General features: G+C 44.3%; 1 protein-coding gene across 1 annotated transcript in view; it reads right to left on the bottom strand.

Annotated features, from left to right (window-relative positions):
- Positions 1–22,126, bottom strand: part of GIPR (gastric inhibitory polypeptide receptor) — a 1,954,711-nt gene that overhangs the window by 790,112 nt on the left and 1,142,473 nt on the right. The window contains exon 7 of the mRNA XM_085627720.1: positions 5,580–5,640. Coding sequence (XP_085483846.1) covers positions 5,580–5,640 — 61 coding nt within the window. The remainder of the gene's footprint in view (positions 1–5,579; positions 5,641–22,126) is intronic.

A 22,126-nucleotide genomic window follows, 5' to 3' on the forward strand; every position in this document is an offset into this window, starting at 1 on the left:
TGGCAGTTCAGGCTGGACTGTTCCCAAAGGAACAGGGTCAAGACTGATTTGCATATGGCTGGGTCAGAACTGGGGTGGTGAAGTGAGCTAAAGAACGATGATGGATTCAACCCAGATCTGTGACTGTGCTCCGTCCATCATCTCATTGTATTTGATTTAATAGTTCACCATCAGTCCTTCCTGTTGAAATGAGAGCACATTGCACCAACATTTGTCCCATTAGATATCTAGGGATCCATGTTACAACTAATTTTGCTTATTTGTTTTTTTCAAATTATACCACCACTCTAATTGAAGTTCATGGACTACTTCATCAGTGGCATTTATTGGCCGTTACTATTATTGACGGGACAGCACTAATTCAAATGTTAATTCTCCCATTGTTTGTATTCATCTTTTCAAATGTTGTGACTACAGTCCATCAATGAATTGGATCAAATGATATGCCATTTTTTATGGCAGGGTAAAATATCCCATACTATCTTTAAGACATTACAGCTTAACGTAGAAAACGAGGGCTGGCACTTCCATGAGTCAAAATGTATTATCAGGCCACTCTTCTGGATTGGCTAGTTTGAGCAGCACCCACCAATGCTCACTCTATCTCTACCTCAAAACGATGCTAAGCAAGATAGATATCAAACTTCCAACTTTTCTAAAGACACATAGGTTGTAGAAACTAGGTATAAGATACCACATGTTTTGACCTTTAGATTCAATAAGATATGGCACAAGTTTCATATTGCTCTGTAATTAATATTTATCTTTACGATGAAAAGATTGTCGTGCATTAGGCTTACAATTAAAGGCTTCGGCCATAGTGGATTGGGAAAGGGCGGGATGTTGTCAGTTTAGAGACTGCACTTTAGCTGGTGTGAAAAAATCCTACCAACAGCTAGTTAATAATCATCTACTATTTAACTAGCGACAAATTAGGCACTTTCTTCGAGGGAGCGAACAGGCATCTGGTAAGGTAGCTGAGAATATTAGCAAAGCTTATTTTGTAACTTGCCTTAAAGGTATAGGTAATTGGTATCGCCTATTGTGCCAGAAAATACAGGATGAGGTGGTGCATCAGTTTCTAGCCAACATTGTGGCCTGGACAAATTATAGGATTGATTGTCATTCCTGGGCGTGGTGTAATCAAAAAGCTCATAAAGCCATTTGTGCTGCTAATTATAAAAGATATCCTTTTTTTAAAAGGAGATGCTGTATTATACTCTGTACCGGATCCAAAAGATGTAACCGGCCCCTTCAGCAGCAACTAGTTGCATATATGTTTTATATGTCCATCTCTTTATCATTTCTGAGATCATATATTCCAATTTATTAGTCAAAAACTTCAGATGACTTTATGACCAGACCCCTACGGGAATCAGTTCCGAGTGATACCACAGTCTAGGGGTATTACCGTACAGCAACATCAATTTGTGTTTATTGCCTCGCTGATCACCAGGTCATTAATTTTACAAAAATGGAAATCTACTGAGGTACCAACTTTTGGCCAAAGATTAAATAAAATGAACCGAGTGAAGCAGATTGAGAACCAGTTCTATAAAAAATTATTGGAAAATGCTGTAATGACTTCTGAAGTAGTTAATTCATGTTTTTTGTTACCTTTATGCAATTATGTTATTCTCTGATGTCTAGCTATATTTCTATTTTTCCTTCTTTTTGGTGATGTCAAACGTTTGAATTTTTAATTATGATTGATATGTGTAATGGATATTTTCTACTTTAATAAAATAAAATAAATTAAAAAAATAAAAGCACACCCTGGGTGCCCCAATTTTATCACTTCCGCCAAGCTTGATAGCCCTAACAAGGTCCCTTTTCCAAACAGTACCACTCATGGGTTCTCTGGCAGCATGTCCTCCCTCAAGTGGGCTTGGAGAAACAGTTTTTCATGGATTTTGAGAATTCTAATTGGACAATTCACACGAGCTTTAAAAAGGTTTACTGCTGCAGTGGTACTTTCACTGGTTTCAATGTAAGCCCATTCAACACTTTTCACATTGATAGTGATGGTCAAATCTAGGTCCCCGCAGTGGAGGCCTGGCAGCAAAGAGTTTGTCAATGGACCAGACATGTATAGTGTCAAAGGATCGGGGTCGCTCTCAGGCCTGTTGACTACGCAAAGTTAACAATCTCATTCCAAAGTCCTATATTGATGAATAAATAGTCTAAATGGTTTCTGAAGGAGCCCCTTTTAAAGGTCGGAGCAGGGTTGGAATCTGCAGTTGAGAAATCATTAGAAAAATTCCCTGGCAACCTAGTTCATCTATGTACGCTCCTAAGTCAAAAATCCACACATGCATGTACATCCTAGCAGATTGTTTGATAGTTTATTTATACATTTATTATTATGATTTCAACAATATTATGCAAATACAACAAGTAGTGCTCAATATATAACTTCTTCAGTCAAAATATATATGTTCAATATGCTCAATGCAGGTCAACATGAGAAACAACAATGATGGCAGCAGTGTGAGGTGCGATCATATGGCTTCGGTCGCCAGCCCTGGACGCAGATATTAAATAAGGTGAAATCTACTGGCAGACGCTTGGGCTAGTCTGCAACACCTTGGTGTGGCAAAGAGGAGGGTCATTTGGCACTGGAATCGTACTTTAGGGAACATTGCTTCTTGGTCAGCATGGGTAAGTAGATAGATCCCAACCCAGCTTCAGTTTGACCAACGCAGGACACCGAGACCCCTTGAGAGCAAAACAAGTGACACAGGGGTCGCATCGAAGTACATTGACCCCACCAGAGACACAGATCTGAAACATATACTGGTAGCCATGCAACATAGCCTAACAAAAATCGATGGTAAGATCGATGCTCTCTCCTTCAGAATGGACAGAATATCTGAGAGGTTAGATAAACATACAGAGAGGCTGGACACTGTGGAGAGAGGAGTGTCAGACAAGAAGGATGGGCTATCTGCGGAGGTACAGAAGAGTTTATCCTTTAGTTCACACTGCTAACCCTACACACTTTTCAATCAAACCGTTACACTTATTCAGCTCTCATCCACATGTATATCTGAACATGTGGCCCAAAACAATAAATCTATAGTACACTGAAAGTAGAAAGTAGAACAAAGTTTATTAAAAATGATTTCTACCAACCTAAAGTTGTGTATATCAACAATAATTAATATGTTCAAAAAATTCATATGTTAAAAACCACCAACTATCTTGGTACTCAAACAGTACGCTAATACAACAATTTTCTCAACAAATCCAATCAAATTGTCAAAGCAGCTAAAGAGACATAATCAGACAGTATTATTTGTCATTCAAGTTAGCATATCATTAGCAAGAGACACAAAGAAGCCAACTGGCGCCCTGTGTTACAATTCGTTGGTTGTCGGCTGAGCAAGTCAGCATTCACAGTTTGTGCAGCAGAAAGTGCGTTGATGCGTTTCGATGGTGTGCATTGATCTTAAACCATCTTTTCCAAGACTAAACTTTTTTGCTCTCTTTTACAGTTCAATTTAATTTGAAATTTCCAAATAAGCACCTGTTTTCAAATAAATATTTTTCAGTCAGTGCTTTACTGCAGAACGTAAAGCCAGAGAACTGAAGACCTTGCGTCATGACGGCTCTGAGTTATCACTCTACCCCGATTTCACACAGCAGGTGCAAGAGACTCGACGACTCTTTGTTCCATCTAAAAGGAAACTCAGTGAACTCCAAATAAATATAGTATGCTATATCCTGCATAGCTGCGAGTAATGTCAGAAGGAAAACCACACTTCTTAACCAATCCAAAATAATTATTTCAGTTCATTAAATGGAGGGAGGGAGCTGGAAGTCGTTGCGGGTCTCCACGAGCTACCGCTAACAATGGGGATCAAAGGCAGAACATGGAACAGCATTGGAGAAATGCATAATGTGTCTACCAAGATGACAGACACTACCTGAGATAGGGGATGTGGAACTATTCAAATAATGCCGCCTACCCCTTAACATGCTGAGACAATTATAACACTTCAGACCACAGCTAAAAAAGAGGAGGTGCTGTGAGGATTGGACCCACGGGGAACTGTGGATATGCCCCTTTACCTGAGACATGTGTTCTGGACACCTGTAAGACTGCTCTGATTGTAATATGACAGGTTTACATAAACAGACAAAATTGGTGATATGGAGCGCTTTCACGCCATAACTCACAATGCTTGTTTCCGGTCCAGGGAGGACCTGTCTTGGCAGTTTGGGCTGGACTGTTCCCATGAGGAAGTTGATTTGCTACGTTGCCCTACATCAAATCCGATAAGTGAGGGCCTATGTGCTTGTAGGATATTCTTGTCATAAATGTTTTAAAGTTGGGCTAATGGACACATGGAAGTACCAGGAATGGGCTGGACTTTCTCATGTTCATTGCGGGGCTTAATTATGAGAGCCCTGATTCACTTTTGCACCATGTAAAGTGGTACATGCTTGACACAGGGCTCGCATAAAGATTTATGAAGCCACGCAAAGCCACCCTGCATGGCTTTGAGTGGCCCCATAAATCATCAGTAAGGTGACACAACACAAATCGCGGTGTCGCCTTACTCTGCACCTGGGAGGTGTTGCATGGGCGTTGATGTGGGTTTTCCCACGCAACACCCATGGAATTTGATGCTGCCCCAGAGTTGCAAAGTGATGTAAACCTGGCGAACTGTCAAATCCATACACCTCCTGAGGTGATGCGTAACAAGGAGAACAATCCTGCCTGCTACAGAGACACCCTTGCAAAAATAGTGCAAGGGTGCCTACATTGGCGCTAGGCTGCCAAAACATATCCAGCACAGACAGAAAGGACATGAATACACTGTATTGCTTAAATACAGTGCCTTCCTGCCCTTTCACTTTGGCATAGGGCACTGCAGCAAGCTGACTTGATGCACTGCCCTACGCCAAAATGCCATAAATGGGGCTCTATGTTTCTTTATTCTGAAATTGCAGTTTACATAGTAGTTATAGATAAAGGTGTGATATAGAGACTCCGCCATGAGTAAGATGTCTTCAGCAGCATAACGCAAGCCGCTGCAGCCCCTGCAGCGTAAGTGGGCCCTGATTCTTGAGGACTCCCCCAACCTTCCAGGGGGCGGCGTTCCACCCCAAGGCCAATGAATATCAGTGCAATATGGGAAACTTAGGGTCCCCTCCTCACATTCTACGGTGGGGCATCATTTTACATTACACCGCTGGTTGTCTATAGCTCAGCTTCACCTCCAGCAGCACTGAGATCAAAAAGACCTCACTTGTGCAAATTGGCTTGGAGATAGGGAACATCCCATGTCATAAATACATTTTTTGAGAAGGTCACAGTGACTGACAGGGCATCACAAGCAGAGGGAAAATACTTAAAGTGGTTACAGTTTGTAGAGGGGTTGGACTAACGCTTCTCTTTCGAACTGACTTCTAGTAATATTTTTCCAACCACGTCTTTGTAAATAATCATGGACAGGACAGGACTACTGTTGGGAAATGTTTGAAGAGAGGAGTATTTTGAAGAATTTTGCTTCAAGTGACATTTGAAATAAAATGAAATGTGCCAAATTTGAATGTTAATAAATACTCACTTGGTGTTTTCTTTTAAGTATCTGATGAGAACCCATGGGATCACGAAAATGAGTGGGGTACCTGCAGAGAAAAAAAGTCAGCAAAGTGAGATGTATATAAACAAGAAGGCTTTATATTAGTTCTGCACAAATATCAAGACACTTAATTGCCATGCAACCAGTGTTCATTTTTCAAAATTTGTATGATGAGGAGGGAAACAAGACAATTGGTAAATGCGAGAGATGGATGGACTATCTGCATGTTATTATAACCCTCTCCCACCTCAAATGAAATCCTATGAACAAGAGGACAATAACCATATGGGTACCTATTCACAAACTGTTTTTTGTAGTACATTTAGTAGTAGTACAATACTATCACTCACATTCCATAAAATGCTACTCACTAATCTGTGTGTAGAGATCTCCACCTTCGCCTCTCCTAACGTTTAACGTTGTGATCTCCGCCCGACTGCAGACATTGCTGCACATGTACCTCTACGTTTTAGTAGTAAATGTAAGAGGGACAAGGAGCAGTGGATGAAAAATTGGGCAAACTTACTACCAAGTGGGAGGAGTTTTGGGAGGAGTATGGAGGTGTTAAGGAGGAATCTAGGGTGGGACATGCACCCCCCACAAAAGAGTAAGTCCATTCCTATTCACTGCACTTCCAAAATTACTAGAGCTAAAAAGTACCCTAAACAGTCATAAATATTCCCCAGGTCAGACCTTTGCAAACGCTTCTGCAAAGATAGATTATGCACAGACCTGATTGCAACACTGTGCATCATTATTGAGCAATCCATGGAATGTAACTCCCCCTCTATGTCAACTTCTTCGATTATGAGAAGGTGTTAGACCTGGGTTCCTGGTTGGGTGAGGTATACGCCCATGCCAGACAGGAACCTTCACTCTAGTCAGGGTAAGCTAAGTACACACTACAATATAGCCTGTGCTTAACCTCTGTTAGCTTGGCACAGAGCATTAAGGCTTATCCAAAGAGGCAATGTGTAAAGTATTTGTGCAATGCACACATTTATTTATTTGTAAGGTTTTATAGAGCGCGAACAAGACCCTTACGGGTAACAGAGCGCTTAACAGTCAAATAGAGTTTTTATACATCGAACACAGGGAAATTGTAACATCTGTACAGAAAAAAAAAACATAATGCCAGAAAACAATGAACAAATAAAACGGGCCTCTATCCTCTTGAAACAGAGAAACAGTAAGATGGGATGTCCAAAACTTAGCTGGGTCCTTGTCATAGTCCGGGTAGTGGTAACACTATAGCAGATCACAAGTTCTCAGTGGACAGTACTCAAGTGAATTTAGCCATGAGATTTAATTTTACTTCCTCTTTGAAGGATGCAGAGGAGGTGTTAAGTCTGGTTTCAGGTGGTAGAGCATTCCAAAGTCGTGGTGCCATCCCTGAGAAAGTACGATTATAAGTCTTTTTCTTGTTGAATCTCTGTGGTTTTAGAATTAGGTTTTCCGCACTTCTAGAGGATCTGAGCCCTCCGGAGATTGTTAGCTTTTGTGATAGGTATCTGGGTGTATTGTGGTGTATGGCTTTGTGAGTCATGCATGCTATCTTCAAGTGAATTCGGGCTTCTAGGGGGAGCCAATTCAGGGATTTGAGGTCCGGTGTGATATGTGTATTTCTTTTAGAACCAGTGATGAGTCTCGCTGCTGCGTTGATTGTGGCTCTTAGTGGTGCTGTGGTTGCCTTAGGTAGGCCACAGAGAGAGACACTACCATACTCTACTCTGGGGATGACAAGTGCTTGAACTGCTTGCTTAAAGTCCTTGGTGGGCAGGAAGGGTTTCAGCTTCCTCAGTGTATTTATCTGGTAGTTAGCTCCCTTCGTAGCGTTGCTGATATGTTTTTGCATACTGAGGTTACAGTCGAGAGTTATTCCCAGAGATTTCGCTGAATCAACAATGATTGGTTGGACGTTGAGTGCCGTAAGGTGTTTTAACCATTCTTGCATTAAGGGGACTTGGGTGGGTGGAGCTATAAGCAAGAACTCGGTTTTTAAGGCATTTAGTTTGAGATGGTTTTTTTGCCAGCCATAACTGGGTATTCCCCAGCGTTGTGTTGAGCAGTTTGATATCATCTAGGGTGTGGATCTTGAGGTATAATTGAGTGTCGTCAGCATACATGTGATATTGCACGTTAGAGGCTTGGAGAATTTCAGTGAGGGGTTCCATGAAGGGGTTGAACAAAGTCGGGGATAGAGCAGACCCTTGCGGTACTCCTAATGTTACTGGGACGGGTTTAGACATGGTGTTGTTGACCTTGAATTGTTGTGTTCGATTATGGAGGAATGAGGTGAACCAGTTAAACACTGTACCTGATAGGCCCATTCTGTGCTTCAGCAGGTCCAATAGATTCTCGTGTTTAACCGTATCAAATGCTGAGGATAGGTCCAGCAAGATGAGAAGGCAAGCACCATTCTGATCCAGGATTTGAAGCGCGTCATCAATTATGTGTGTCATGGCTGATTCAGTACTGTGACCTGCACGGAAGCCAGATTGGAATTTATAAAGCAGATCAAACTGGTCGATATGCTTTGTCAGTTGGAGGAGTACACATTTTTCCAGCAGTTTGGCCAGTGTGGGGATGTTGGAAATAGGCCGATAATTATTTAGATCCGTGGGGTCGGCCGAGGGCTTCTTGAGAATGGGTGAGACCTGGCCCACTTTGAGGGTGTCCGGAATGCAGCCTTGTTGAAGTGAACTGTTTATGATCTTAGTCCAGAGAGGCAGCAGAAGTGGGGTAAGGGTTTTAACCGCTTTAGCGGGTAGGGGGTCGGAGAAGTGATTGGCAGGGTTCAAGGCCCCAAGTAGCACATGCACAGTAACACAATGAATACACCATAAAAAGACTCCACACTGGTTTAGCAAAATAGATTATTATATTCTGAACCAAACAAGACCAAACCAACAAAAATCCAATGTATAGAAGTTAGAATATTGAATTGTCAAAGAATAAGTGGAAAATAGCACACAGAAGCAAATAGTCCTCTAGGTGTTACTTGAGGTTGCGCTGGAACAGGGTAAAGTCAAAGTTCAGGGTGACTGCAATGGAGTGCCGGCTAACTACATGAGCCACGGAGGTCCTGGTAAACAAAGTACCTTTTCTGGTTGCAGCTGCGAGAGGTGACAGGAGATGTGTCGTTGCCGATCCCACAGGTTGAGGATGCATCGTTTTTCTCCACGCAGGTTTGGCGATACGTCGGTTCCGAAAGCGAGACACGAGGCCGAGATGCATTGGTTCCATTGAGCAATGTGCCGGGTTTCTCCACGCTGTTGGGGGGGTGTATTGATCTCGCTGAGCTGCTGTGATGGCTCTGATGCTTCAGGTTCCCGAAGTGCTGCATTGGTTCCGAGAGCAAAGCGCTGATTTTATGTCCGCCACCTGTCGATGCACCGGTTCTGCTACATGCAATGCAGATAGGAAATGTGTTGATGTCTGTGTTGCAGGTATCTGGGTCCACTTCCAGTGAACCAGGCAAAGGAGCAGGGGTAGAGACTTTGATGTCCCTGTGTCCCAAGAAACAGGATGCAAGCCAACAAGTCCTTGAAGCACACTTGAAGAAAAGGCATAGTCCAGTTCCTCTTCAGCAAAGTCTGGGAGAAGCAGGCAGCAGGACAACAAACAGAAAAGCAGGCTTTCCAGATGAGCAGTCCAGTTAAGCTCTATAAGAAGCACAGCAGTTTTTTTGGCAGAGCTTCAGTTACAAGTCCAGTAGTGTCTGATTTTAGGGGGGTCAGAGACCCAGTACTTATACACAAAAGTGCCTTTGAACTGGGGTGACTTCAAAGAGTTGTCTTTGAATTGCACAAATATCCTTTCAATCCAGCCCTGTCTGTCAGGCTAGCTATGGGGGGGTGGGGGGGGTAAATCAGCCCTTTGTGTGGGGACATGACACTACCTTTTCAGTGGAGTAGAGCTGTCACCCACCCCAGATGCATATTGGAGACAGACTACAAGGCACACCGAGCAGTAAGTGCAGAGAAATGTCCACTTTCTAAAAGTGGCATTTCTAAAACAGACATGGCAAATCCACCTTCACCAGCAAGGAGGATTTATGATCACCTTTCCAAATATATAAAACATAAACTGGCTACACCCCTCTGATCAGGAATTACATCTTAAAAATGTATTAATCCCTTCCATGCTCATGACGGAATGAGCATGGCAGAAAGCCCACTAGGCCCCAGGTTTTTTGGTTTTTTTTCAATCAATCAATCAATATAAACTTTATTCGGATAAAAGTGCATATCCATAAAAGTACAGACACAAATTCCAAAAACAAAGAAACAATTAAAACATCAACTAGGATTAAGATTAAAATTGGACCTCCAGTAATACAATGCACAAACTGATAATGGAACAAATCATTAAAAACATATAGCCTACAGGTTAAAAAACGATGAAGTAAAGTGCTAAGATTCAGCGGGGGCACATAGAATTGCGAGTGCGCACCGCCGCCTTCAGGAAAGAGCCAACCCGAAAGGTTAGTTCATCGTCTTTTAGAGCAATGACCTTCCCATAAGCTGCCTTGTAATCAATATCGGGTGAGGCTTTAAAATAAGGGATCAAAAACCTTTTAGTAAATATTAAATCATAAGAACAAAAAAATAAAAAATGCAACATCGATTGTTTATGTTGGTTATTGCATGGACATGGCAAGAGATCAAGATTAGGAATAAAACTTGCGCGGAAAGAGAACATAAATTTCATGGTGCCAGTCCTCAGCTGGAAGAGTAAACCCCTTTCCCAACAGCCGATCGGTTTTACCAGGTAGCTGGAAACCCCGCTTGAGACATTCTCAATGTACATATATCTAGCGACTGACGTTTTTTTACGCTCTATGACAAGTCTAGCATTCTTGTACGATGCGTAGAGGGCCCTTTGAAGGCATTTATCGCTAGTGGTACCAAGGTCTGAGGGATTTAAAAATACAAATTCATGATTCACACTCACTAAACTTTTGTGAACCGTAGCCAGCCATGGTATCTCCAACCCCCTATCACATTTCAGACAGTCTGATATATCTCTCTTGTGTGTTGAGCCGCAGGATTTTTCCAGATTCTCATCCAAAATAGGGCTGGGCGAGCCTTGATGTAATCTTCAATATATGGGAGGTTAAGTTCACAATGACTAGCATATTTGGAGGATGAGATGGGTGCACCCAGGATTTTGCCCTGGATGCTGCCACTATTAGCATGACCCCAAACTTCAGAACCATAGGTTGCAATTGGTATGCATTGGAGTCTAAAAATCTTAACAGTGGCGGATACCACCTCCGTATTCCTCGGCTTTGGCAGCCCAAGTATCATATTAATGGAATTTGTGAACTTCCTCCTACAATAGGCTACATGATCAGTCCACAATCCATTTGATGCAAATACCAAACCAAGAACTAGGAAAGTACGAGTGCTCTGTAAACCATTGGAATTTAAAACTATTCATGAATTAAAATACTTCTTAGACCCACACGCCATTAAAAATGACTTTTTAAAATTGTTGCATAGATCCAGGGCTGCCATGAACTCTACAAAACCACGCACCAAAATACGGAGAGCTTTTGGGGTGCTCCCCATCAACACCGCATCGTCGGCATATAACAGGGCAGGAAGTTTATTACCATTATTGTATGGGACGTCCTGAGTTAATGTTACCAGCGACTTGTTTAAATCATTGATATAAAAGATAAATAGGAGGGGGGGCAGGACACAGCCCTGCCTGACCCCCCCACCAACCTCAATGTCTTTGGAAACATCACCATCCCTGCTAATGCGTACTCGGGTGTGTAGATCTTTGTGCAGGTAAGCTAAAAAAGATATGAGGGACTCTTCCAGCCCATAATTTAAAAGAGTGGTCCACAGCCGAGACTTGTTAACAAAGTCAAAGGCCGACGTGAGGTCCATGAATGCCAGATATACAGGTGATTTCATAGCTATATTGTATTTGCCAATGATCAAGTTGAGGTTAAGACATTGTTCCACAGTGCCGATCTTACTCCTAAACCCCAACTGACACGGATGTAAAATCTGACATTCCTCTGCCCATGACCTAATCTTATTGTACAAGACCCTCCCCAAAATTTTCAGTGTATTATCAATCAGGGAGATCGGCCTGTAACAACTCGGGTTTGAGCGGTCCCCCTTCTTAAAAATTGGCACGATAATACTGGAGGACCAAGTATGGGGTATGGGAGAATCAATTAAATTATTAAAAACATTTAGCAATAGAGGCACCCAAAAATTTGGGTAGCTTTTGAGAAGGTCAATAGTCAGACCGTCAGGCCCGGGAGCTTTGCATCCCAGGCTCTGATCGATAGCCTCCACTACCGCCGATAAGTCGATCAGGACCCTAGTAGTTAGTGTGTACTCTTTGATAGCTGATGATGGAGCCGGGGGCAGCATAAATCTTGCTAAAATGAGCTTCCCAAGACTCACTATAGATATTGCAACTGATTGATGACATAGGGTTTCCCAGAGACCTCATGTCTTTGACCGCCAACCAGAAATCCTTGGCCCGAGCAAGGTTTTCCCAATGCTCTTTTGTAATCTCCTCCTTTCTAATTGCGATAGCTCTTTTGTAACTTAACCTAAGTGATTTGATAAGGGAGCTATCTCTGGGTTTATTAGCAAGCGCCCTTCGAAGGGCTCTATTAGCTAAGGAGCAGTCAGCATTAAACCAACCTGGGTCTGAGTGAATTTTCTTATTTGGCCTAGACAACAATGATTTGATACCTATGCAAAGCTCTGAAAAAGCACCAACTACCTCTGAGTTGCGTTCTTTAAACGTCAAACAAATGTTAATCAGATCAAAGTGAGATCTTACCATCCTGCCAAATACCACTTTATTATCTATACCACGCCAAACCTAAAATTAATAACTATGCAGTCCCCCTTAATAAGTTTTGGGGACAAACCCACCCATCCAACTCTCCGTGCCATAATAATATTATCTATTAGTGACGCCCTGAACCTTTTATTTTTGGAAAGCCAGCCTAAGCTCTTATGGCGTAATTGCTCCCATGATTCTGTTTGATTAGGCCTTAAAGGGGGCACTCCTGCTAAAACCACAACATAAGGGCACGCCTCCGGAGGTAAGTTTAACACCTCCCTGCTACCCATGAGGTCTGGCAAGCAGGTAGTATCGGTGACACCCACTTGCAGTGTGCTGCCAGCAGCATGAGTATTAATTGGAACCACAGAGGGAATGCTGGTAACAGGCGTCATTTGTGTCACATTTCCATTAAGAGTATGGTTTATACCGCCATTCTCAACGATCCTTTTTTCCCCACCATTGCCCCCAGATGCAAAACACGACCGAATTTTATTACACATATCAAAGGGAAGAGACATTGGATTTAAATTAGGTGCATCGATCAAAGTGTTTAGATGGGTTGGAACGTTATTCAATGGTATAGTTGGCATTCCCAGAGCAGTAGGCACACTGAAACTAACGTGCGCGGGGGAAGCAGTGTTAGAAAACACAGACTGGGGCATAGAGAGCACAGACTGGGGCATGGGCAAGCGATCCCTTAACGAAACAAGAAAACTGTCAAGTGCGCCTTTAACACATTCAGTGATGGTGTCCACAATATGGCTTATGACCGCTTCACTCCTGCTACTACTATCAATGGAGAACACATCAGTCTCAGTCTCAGTTCCGATAGAACAGCAGGGGGAATTGATGACTGGAGTGTACACCTGGGCCACGACCGTGGTAGAATTAGTAGGTGGACGTATCCAAGAACTCAGCAATGTACGTGATTAGCAATGTCGGGTCGGCTGCTTCCTCTTGACATTTACTGCCTTGGCTGGCTTCCTTTTGCGTTTCGCCCCAGTGATTGCATCAGCGCGCATCGGAATATCTGATATATTAGTGTTTAATAAGGGGGCATGGGATATAGTACCGCCTCTTGGGGCCACGCAATTAGTGATAGAACTGTCTGGTACACTAGTGTTCAAATTGGTGCCCTCCATTGTTGGGAGTAGGAGGGGAGGGGGTACCCCCAAACCGAGAGAAAGGCGTCTCTCAGTCAGTTCAATTTCATTACTAACAATGCTGACCGCTCTTTCTACCATACTGTCGATACTTGTTGTGGCGGGCATTGATGCCAACTGGCCCACATGCTTCCCCATAGACACGTTAGCAGATATGTGTAGAGAATTAAACAAAATATACTTGGCTCACCTTGGGGAGTAAGTTCAGCGAAACTCCAATGAAAGGGAGGTGGCCCAGCCAGTCTCCTCCAGTCTCTGACGGGTGCAGGATGGGCCCGCCCTTGGCCCGGGTGCCGCCCATGCGCGTCCTACGCTGCGGGGGTCTGGAGCTGTTTGAATCGCACTTCCGGGCGCGCTCCGCAGTGTCAGGCAAGCGACGAAGCAAAGGACTCTGGGGAATGTAGTTCCCGGTCTGCCGGAGCCAAGAAAGTTGTTCCCTTCATGGCAGGTAAGCAGGGCATCTGCTGTGGTGGCCGTTGCCCTCACGGCGATGGAAAAGATCCCCCAATGCTGTGTGTCTCTGCAGAGACCTTCAGGTGGCGCGTAGGGGTGGGGGCTGCCCAGAAGGGGCATGCCAATGCCCCCATCTCAAAAAAATGCCACCTTCTTTCTGCCCCCCCAGGAGGCAGATGGAGGCAGTAACCCCTGATCTGCCCCCAGGGGGGCGCAGAAAGCCCACAAGGCACCAAGGATTTTTTTATATACTTAGGGGTGGGGGCTGGCCAGAATTTGCATGCCAATGCCCCACCCCCAAAAAAGAATGCTACAGTCTTTCTGCTCCCCCACCCCGGAAGGAATACGGGGCAATAGCCACTTATCTGCCCCGCAGGGGGGTCAGAATGTCCCCTAGGCACCAGTGATTTAATTCCTTCAAAATTCAGGGGGGCTGCCCAGAATGGGCATGCCAATGCCCCCACCCCTCCCCAAAAATGCCACTGTCTTTCTGCCCCCCCAGGAAGCAGATGGGGGCAGTAGCTGCTGGTCTGCCCCCCCGGGGGGCATAAAGCCCAAAAGGCACCAGTGATTTTTTTTCTTTATATATGTAGGAGTGGGGGCTGCCCAGAATGGGCATGCCAATGCCCCCACACCCAAAACATTTCCACAGTCTTTATGCCCCCCCAGGAGGCAGATAGGGGCAAAAGCTCCTTATCTGCCTCCCAGGCGTAAACAGAAACCCCAATAGGCATCAGGGAATGTATATATTTTTCAATTCAGGGGTGTGAGCTGCCCAGAATAGGCATGCAAATGCCCCCACCATCCCCCCAAAAATGCCACAGTCGTTCTGCCCCCCCGTGAGACAGATGGGGTCAGTATCCCCTGATCTTTCCCCCAGGGGGCGTCAGAGAGCCCACTAGGCACCAGCAATTACGCTGACTTTTTTTATGCGTGGGGTGGGGGCTGCCCAGAATGGGCATGCCAATGCCCCAAACCCCCAAACAAATAGCCACATTCTTTCTGCCCCCCTTGAGGACATATAGTTACAATCCCCCCCTGATCCCTCCCAGGGCAGCAGAAAGCCCACTAGGCACAGACTTGTTTTTAGCAATGTGCCTCCCTGTGGATTTTGGGCCCTAACGCAGCCGGCACATAGGGAAACCTAGCAAACCAGTACATTTTTGAAAACTAGACACTAAGGAGAATCCAGGATGGGGTGACTTGTGTGCCTCTCACCAGATTCGGTTACCCAGACTCCCTTGCAAAACTCAAACTTAGTTAAAAAAATACACATTTTCCTCATATTTCTGTGATGGAAAGTTCTAGGATCTGCATGGATCCACAAAATTCCACCCACCGCACATTTGCCAAAGTCTTTCAATAAAAATGGTATCTCACTTGTGTGGGTAGGCCTACTTCCCGCAGCAGGAAACGGCCCAAAACGCAACTTGGACACACCACATTTTTACAGTGAAAACTGACCCTTTTTTTGCACAGTGCCTAGCTGTAGATTTTGAACCGTAGCTCTGCCGGCACCTAGGGAAACCTATCAAACCTATACATTTTTGAAAACTAGATACCCAGAGGAATACAGGATGGGGTGACTTGTCTGGCTCTCACCAGGTTCTGTTACACAGACTCCCTTGCAAACCTCAAACGTTGTTAAACAAATATATTTTCCTCACATTTCTGTGATGGAAAGTTCTGAAATCTGTGTAGATCCACAAAATTCCACCCACCCCACATTCCTCAAAATCTTCCAATAACAATGGTACCTCACTTGTGTGGGTAGACCTAGTTTCCGCAACAGGAAACGGCCCAAAACACAACGTGGACACCACATTTTTACTGTGAAAACAGACCCTTTTTTTGCAAAGTGTCTAACTGTAGTTTTTTAACCCTAACTCTGCCGGCATCTAGGGCAATGTCAGACCTGGCACCATTGGCGTGGGTCTCCCTTCCATTTTTTGCTGTTGCCTCATGTGTTTTTGCTGGTTATAGATGCTTTGGGCACTGTGCCACTGCTGTTCAGTGCCACAGTGCAAGTGCTCCCTATGGTAAATTGATGTTTGGATTTGTGACTCCATGATTGGCTTGATTGGTTTACTTGTCAGACCCTAGTACAGTGCACTGCGTGTGCCCAGGGCTTGTAAACAATGCTGCTGGTGGGCTTGCAGCACTGATTGTGCCACCCACTGGAGAAGCTTGTAAAGTGTGTCTCAGGTCTGGCATTGCAGAGCCTGTGTGCAGTCTTTTACTGCCATGCTGACTGGGCAATTGCACCCACTTGCCAGTCCCTAAACCTTTCTTTTTATATATATATTAGTCACCCCTTTGGTAGGCCCAAGGGCAGGGTGCATTGTAGGTAAAAGGTAGGACATGCCCTGATGTGTGTGGCATGTCCTAATAGTGAACTACAGCCATTTTCGTTGTTCACTATTGCAAGGCTACCTGTTCTCCATAGGCCAGAATGGGCAGTATGATTATTACATTTAATAATCTTAACTGACTCAGGGAACATGGTGGAAATTTGAGTTTAGTATGCCTGAACTCAGAATGATAAAATACATCTTTTAGTGAAGTTAGTTTTAACATTCTGTGTTTGAAAATGCCACTTTTAGAAAATGGGCATTTTCTTGTCTAACCATCCAAACCTGCCTCTGCTAGGCTGTGTATTCCTTGTCTGGAGTTTGAGTGACAGGGGCTGGGGGATTCCAGGAGACAGGGTGAGTCCGCACTAGGCTGAATAGAGAGATCTGCATCTAGATGGGTGGGAGGGGTTGCACCTGGGACCTGAATATGGATGGGCCTACCTTCCACAATGCTGGCTCCACCTCCTGTGGTGTGTCTGATGTCCCTGCCCTGCACTGTGAAAGGAAAGTAGGAGACATGTCAACAAAGTGCTCCAGGACTGACCAGAACTGGTTGGTTTGACTAGGCAAAGGCCTCTCTGCCTTCAGAGAACAAAGGGAAAAGGAGTATAAATATTGGGACCCAGACCCAAGAACTTTAGATCACTTCTGGGAATCAAGACGAACCTTTACTGAAGAGAAGAACTAGGAAGCTGAAGGAGGAGACTACCCCTGTGCTGTGTGTTTAGGGGTTGGCCTGCAGTGGTTGCTTCATTGCCAAAGAGAAGATAAAAGGACTGAGTGTGCTTTCTATCAACTTGAAGAAGAATCTCCAAGGGCTTGCCTCCTGCCTGAAGTCTCAGGGATACAAGACTTCACCAACCAGCTCCCCCCTGAATTCCCTTGCTGGGAATTGAAGTGCCTGCTGTTGTGCTGGGCCTTCTGAGAGTCTGCGTGTCGCTGGGAGCTGGAAGCACGATGCAACAATGAGAAGCGTGTCTCCGCCGCAGCCGCTGTCATCGCATCGCCGAGGAAGCGAGCCGCCGCTGTCATCATCGCATCGCCGAAGCGTAGCGCATCGCCGGAGAAGCGGAATGCTGACACAGAGTTCATCGTCGCATCACCGGAGAAGCGCGTCGCAGGGCCTGTCGTGGCTCCAAAGATCATCGAGTCGCCGCACGGCCGTCGGGCATGTGGCATCACACCAACGTTGTCGCATCACAACCAAGACACCATTTTGTCACATCGCACCGGAGAAGAGTATCGCATTGAGGTGCCAGCGTGTCACATCGCACTGGAGAGCAGTAAGAAATTGACGCATCAACTCCCCTCACAGTAAGGAAGCGAGCATCAACTCCCCTGTGCAGTAGTAAGGAACCGACGCATCCACACCCCTGCGTGTAAGGAACCGACGCATAACCTTCCCTGCAACCCTTTTGCTTTCTTTGCGCTACGCATCTAAGGTACATTGAGAGTAAAGTGTTGCATTTACAACTTGAGAGAACTGAGCTATTTATAACATTTGAGAGACTATTTTTGAGTACAGTACTGTGGATTTTTGTCGTTTGGTCTTGTCTATATAAAAATACTAATTTTTATAATACAACCTGTGTGGTGTCCATTTGTAGTGTTGTCACTGTATTACTGTATGTGTACACAAATGCTTTACACACTGGCTCTGAGATAAGCCTGCCTGCTCGTGCCAAGATACCAAGGGGTGAGCAGGGGTTATTTTAGGAGTGTAGCCCCTTACCCTGACTAGACGCAAGGGTCCCTGTTTATCACAGGTACCTACCTATGCCAACTAGAGACCCCCAAATCTAACAGGCAACCTATCAAACCTATACATTTTTTTAAACTAGACACCCGGGGGAATCCAGGCTGGGGTGACGTGTCTGGCTCTCACCAGGTTTTGTTACCCCGAATCCCTTTCAAACCTCAATCTTTGTCAGCAAAACACATTTTCCTCACATTTCTGTGATGGAAAGTTCTGGAATCTGCGTGGATCCACAAAATTCCACCCATCCCACAATTCCCAAAGTCTTCCAATAAAAATGGCTCCTCACTTGTATGGGTACGTCTAATGCCTGCGACAGGAAACGGCCCAAAACACAATGTGGACACACCACATTTTTACAGTGAAAACTGACCCCTTGTTCTGCAAAGTCTAGCTGTAGATTTTTAACACTAGCCCTGCCAGCACCTAGTAAACCTAGCAAACCTATACATTTTTAAAAACTAGTCACCCAGGGGAATCCAGGATGGGGTGACTTGTCTGACTCTCACCAGGTTCTGTTACCCAGAATCCCTTGCAAACTTCAAACTTTGTTAAAAAAACACATTTTCCTCACATTTCTGTGACGAATAGTTCTGGAATCTGTCTGAATCCACAAAATTCCACCCACCCTGCATTCCCCAAAGTCTCCAGAGAAAAATGGTACCTCACTAGTGATGGTAGGCCTAGTGCCTGCTACAGGAAACGACCCAAATTGCATCGTGGACACACCACATTTTTACAGAGAAAACTGACCCCTTCTTTGCAAAGTGCCTGTGGACTTTTGACGTTAGCTCTGTCGGCACCTATGGAAACCTAGCAAACCTATACATTTTTGAAAATTAGACACCCAGGGGAATCCAGGATGGGGTGACTTGTCTGACTTTCACCCGGTTCTGTTACCCAGAATCCCTTGCAAACCTCAAACATTGTTAAAAAACACATTTTCCTCACATTTCTGTGATGGAAAGTACTGGAATCTGTGTGAATCCACAAAATTCCACCCACCCTGCATTCCCCAACATCTCTCAAGAAAAAGGGTACCTCACTTGTGTGGGTAGGCTTAGTGCCCCAGACAGGCAAGGGCCCTAAACGTATTGTGGAGACTTCAAAATTACCTATCACAAAACTACGTGGGGGCACCTGGGTTTTTTGCCCTGGGCTCAGCAGCAATAAAGGGAAACCTACCAAACCCACACATTTCTGAAAACTAGACACCCTGGGGAGTCCAGTGAGGTACGGCTTCCTACCCAGAATCCCCTGCAAACCTCAAATTTAGCTGATAAAAATCACATTTTCTCAAATTTTTGTGTGGGAAAGTTCTGGAATCTGCATGGATTCACACATTTCCTACCACCCAGCATTCCCCCAGGTCTCCCAATAAAAATGATACCTCACTCGCATGGGTGGGTGAAGTACCCGTGACAGGCAAGGGTCCAAAATGTATCGAGGAGACATCAAAATTACCTATAAAAAATAACCAGGTTTTGCAAGTGGGTGTCACCTGGGTTTTGGCCTCGGGTTTGGCGACCATCTTGAAAACTACCAAACCCACACATTTCTGAAAACTAGACACCCGGGGGAGCCCAGCGAGGTACTGTTTGTGTGGATCCCCCAACAATTTCCAACCCAGAATCCCCTGAAAACCTCAAATTTAGCTAAAAAACACATTTTCTACATATTTGTGCGTGGAATCACTGTGCCGGCACAAATGTCCTACCCCACAGTGTTCCCTTCAGTCTCCAGACAGGGGAGGAAAGGCCTAGCAGCGAAGGGGTTAAGGAAACCCCAATGTTAGCCTATGAGAGGATTAGACCTCACAGTAGTGAAAAACAAATGCAGCTGTTTGTCACTACCAGGACATGAAAAACATAAAAGTATACGTCCTGCCTTTTACTTATTCAGCACCCCACCCTTAGGGCAACCTAGGGCCTCCTTAGCGATAGCTTATGTGTAACAAAAAATGGAGTTTAAGGCTTAGCAAGTAGTTTTAAATGCCAAGTCGAAGTGGCAGTAAACTGCACACAGGCAATGCAGTGGCACACCTGAGACAGGTTTGAAATGTTACTTCTAAAAGTGGCACAATCAGTGCTGCAAGCCAACTAGTAGCATTTAACTTACAGGCCCAGGGTATATGGTATACCACTTTCACAAGGGACTTACAGGTGAATTAAATATGCCAATCATGTATACACCAATTACACCCATGTTTAGGGAAGAAGTACATTTACTTTAGCACTGGTCAGCAGTGGTAAAGTGCTCAGAGTCCTAAAGCCAACAAAAAGATTCAACAAAACGTGGAGGAAAAAAGCAAAACTATGGGCAAGTGGATGATAGGTCCAACAGAAGTCATTCAAAAGCATGGTCATTCAACAGCGTGGACAAGGAGACCCTTTGGAAAATCCTCTGTCTCTATGGTGTGCCAGATAAACGTGTAAGAATCATCCTGAACTCTTCCCAGAGAATGATCTGCAAGATAGTTCACGGAGGGAAACTCACGGAAGCCTTTGAAGGGAAGACCAGAGTCCACCAGTTTTGTTTGCTCTCGCGTTTTCTCTTCCTGCTGGCCATAATCTGGATTATGAAGATATCAACAGCAAGGAAAATAAATTGGATGTAGTGGGCTCCTTGGCCGCAGCTCGACAACCTAGACTTTGCAGACAACCTGGACTGGCTCTCCCATACCCATCTGCAGAATCAAGAGAAGACCGACAAAGTGTGAACTACATCAGCACAACTTGGCCGCAACATCCACAGGGAAAAAAACAGAATCCTGAAGACTAACACGGAGCACAACTGCAGTCACTTTTGCAGGCAATGCACTGGAAGAGGCTGAGGCCTTCACCTGCGTAGGCAGTGTCAAAGACAAACAGGGCGACATAGATGCTGACATCCAGGCAAGGTTCGGCAAAAATAATACATTGATTTAAAGATTTTTTTTTTTTAAAGGATTGCTGAGATTACCATAGTTTTGCTGCCCTGCAAGCTCCTTTTCCTTTGAAGGCATTTTTACACTCTGACAATAGAACCGCATTGACCCATGAATATATGTTATGTTATGTTGATCAAAGATTTATAGAGCGCACAGCTACTCGACCGAGTGTCCCGGCGCTACGACAGAAGAGACAAAGAGCAAAGACTATGAAACCAGAAATTAGCTGAGGTGAGAAGTTATGGTAATTGTTAAAACATCCAAGTTTTTAACTGCTTTCTAAACTCCAGAAGGGTAGTGGTCTGTCTCATGTGCTCATTAGGTAAACAACAGCAGTGTAAGTAGTATTCAATTCAATTCAATAGTTCTTTATTCGGTGGTTAAAAACCATTATAAAAGAGTACACATATATACAAATAAAACAGTATTAAATGATTATACAGAACATTGACTGAATCTATGTACATACAAATCATTCATTATTCACAGAAAATCTATCTTAAAAACTTAGTCAAAATGACGAGTAGGGGGTCAACAGTGTTCGTGCTTAATACTGGCCTCTAGTTACCCAGAGTCTAAGTGCAAATTTCAAGAAACTTATCACCGCACACAATGTTAGCGGGTCACTAGCCCTTTGTAGGAAGGTCAATGCCTCTTTGGCTCGAGTGAGCCTAGCCTTTTTTTAAATATCTTTTAAAAATCTGCATCTTGGGATTGCATATATGGGACATAAAATTACAAAATGAAGGGTGTCCTGCGGAGACCTATTGTCGCAGCCGCAGGCACCCTTCTGCTCAATTGAGTGACTAAAACCAGCTGGATCAGCTAACAAATGAGGTAAAAAATTAAGCCTTAAACGTGACATTAAAAACCTATCTTGAGCATTATACATGACACAAAGATACGGTTCCATCCCTTCAGTAGTTTCAAGCCTGCTATAAGTACTCACTGTTGGTTTACTCCCTTCTATTGTAATTCTGCCCGATACTCTTAATTCCATAAAAATTCTCTTCAGGTTAAGCTTATCCTGAGCAATAATCAATGAG

This window comes from Triturus cristatus, chromosome 9 (assembly GCF_964204655.1).
Source record: "Triturus cristatus chromosome 9, aTriCri1.1, whole genome shotgun sequence".
NCBI classification, from domain to species: Eukaryota; Metazoa; Chordata; class Amphibia; order Caudata; family Salamandridae; genus Triturus; species Triturus cristatus.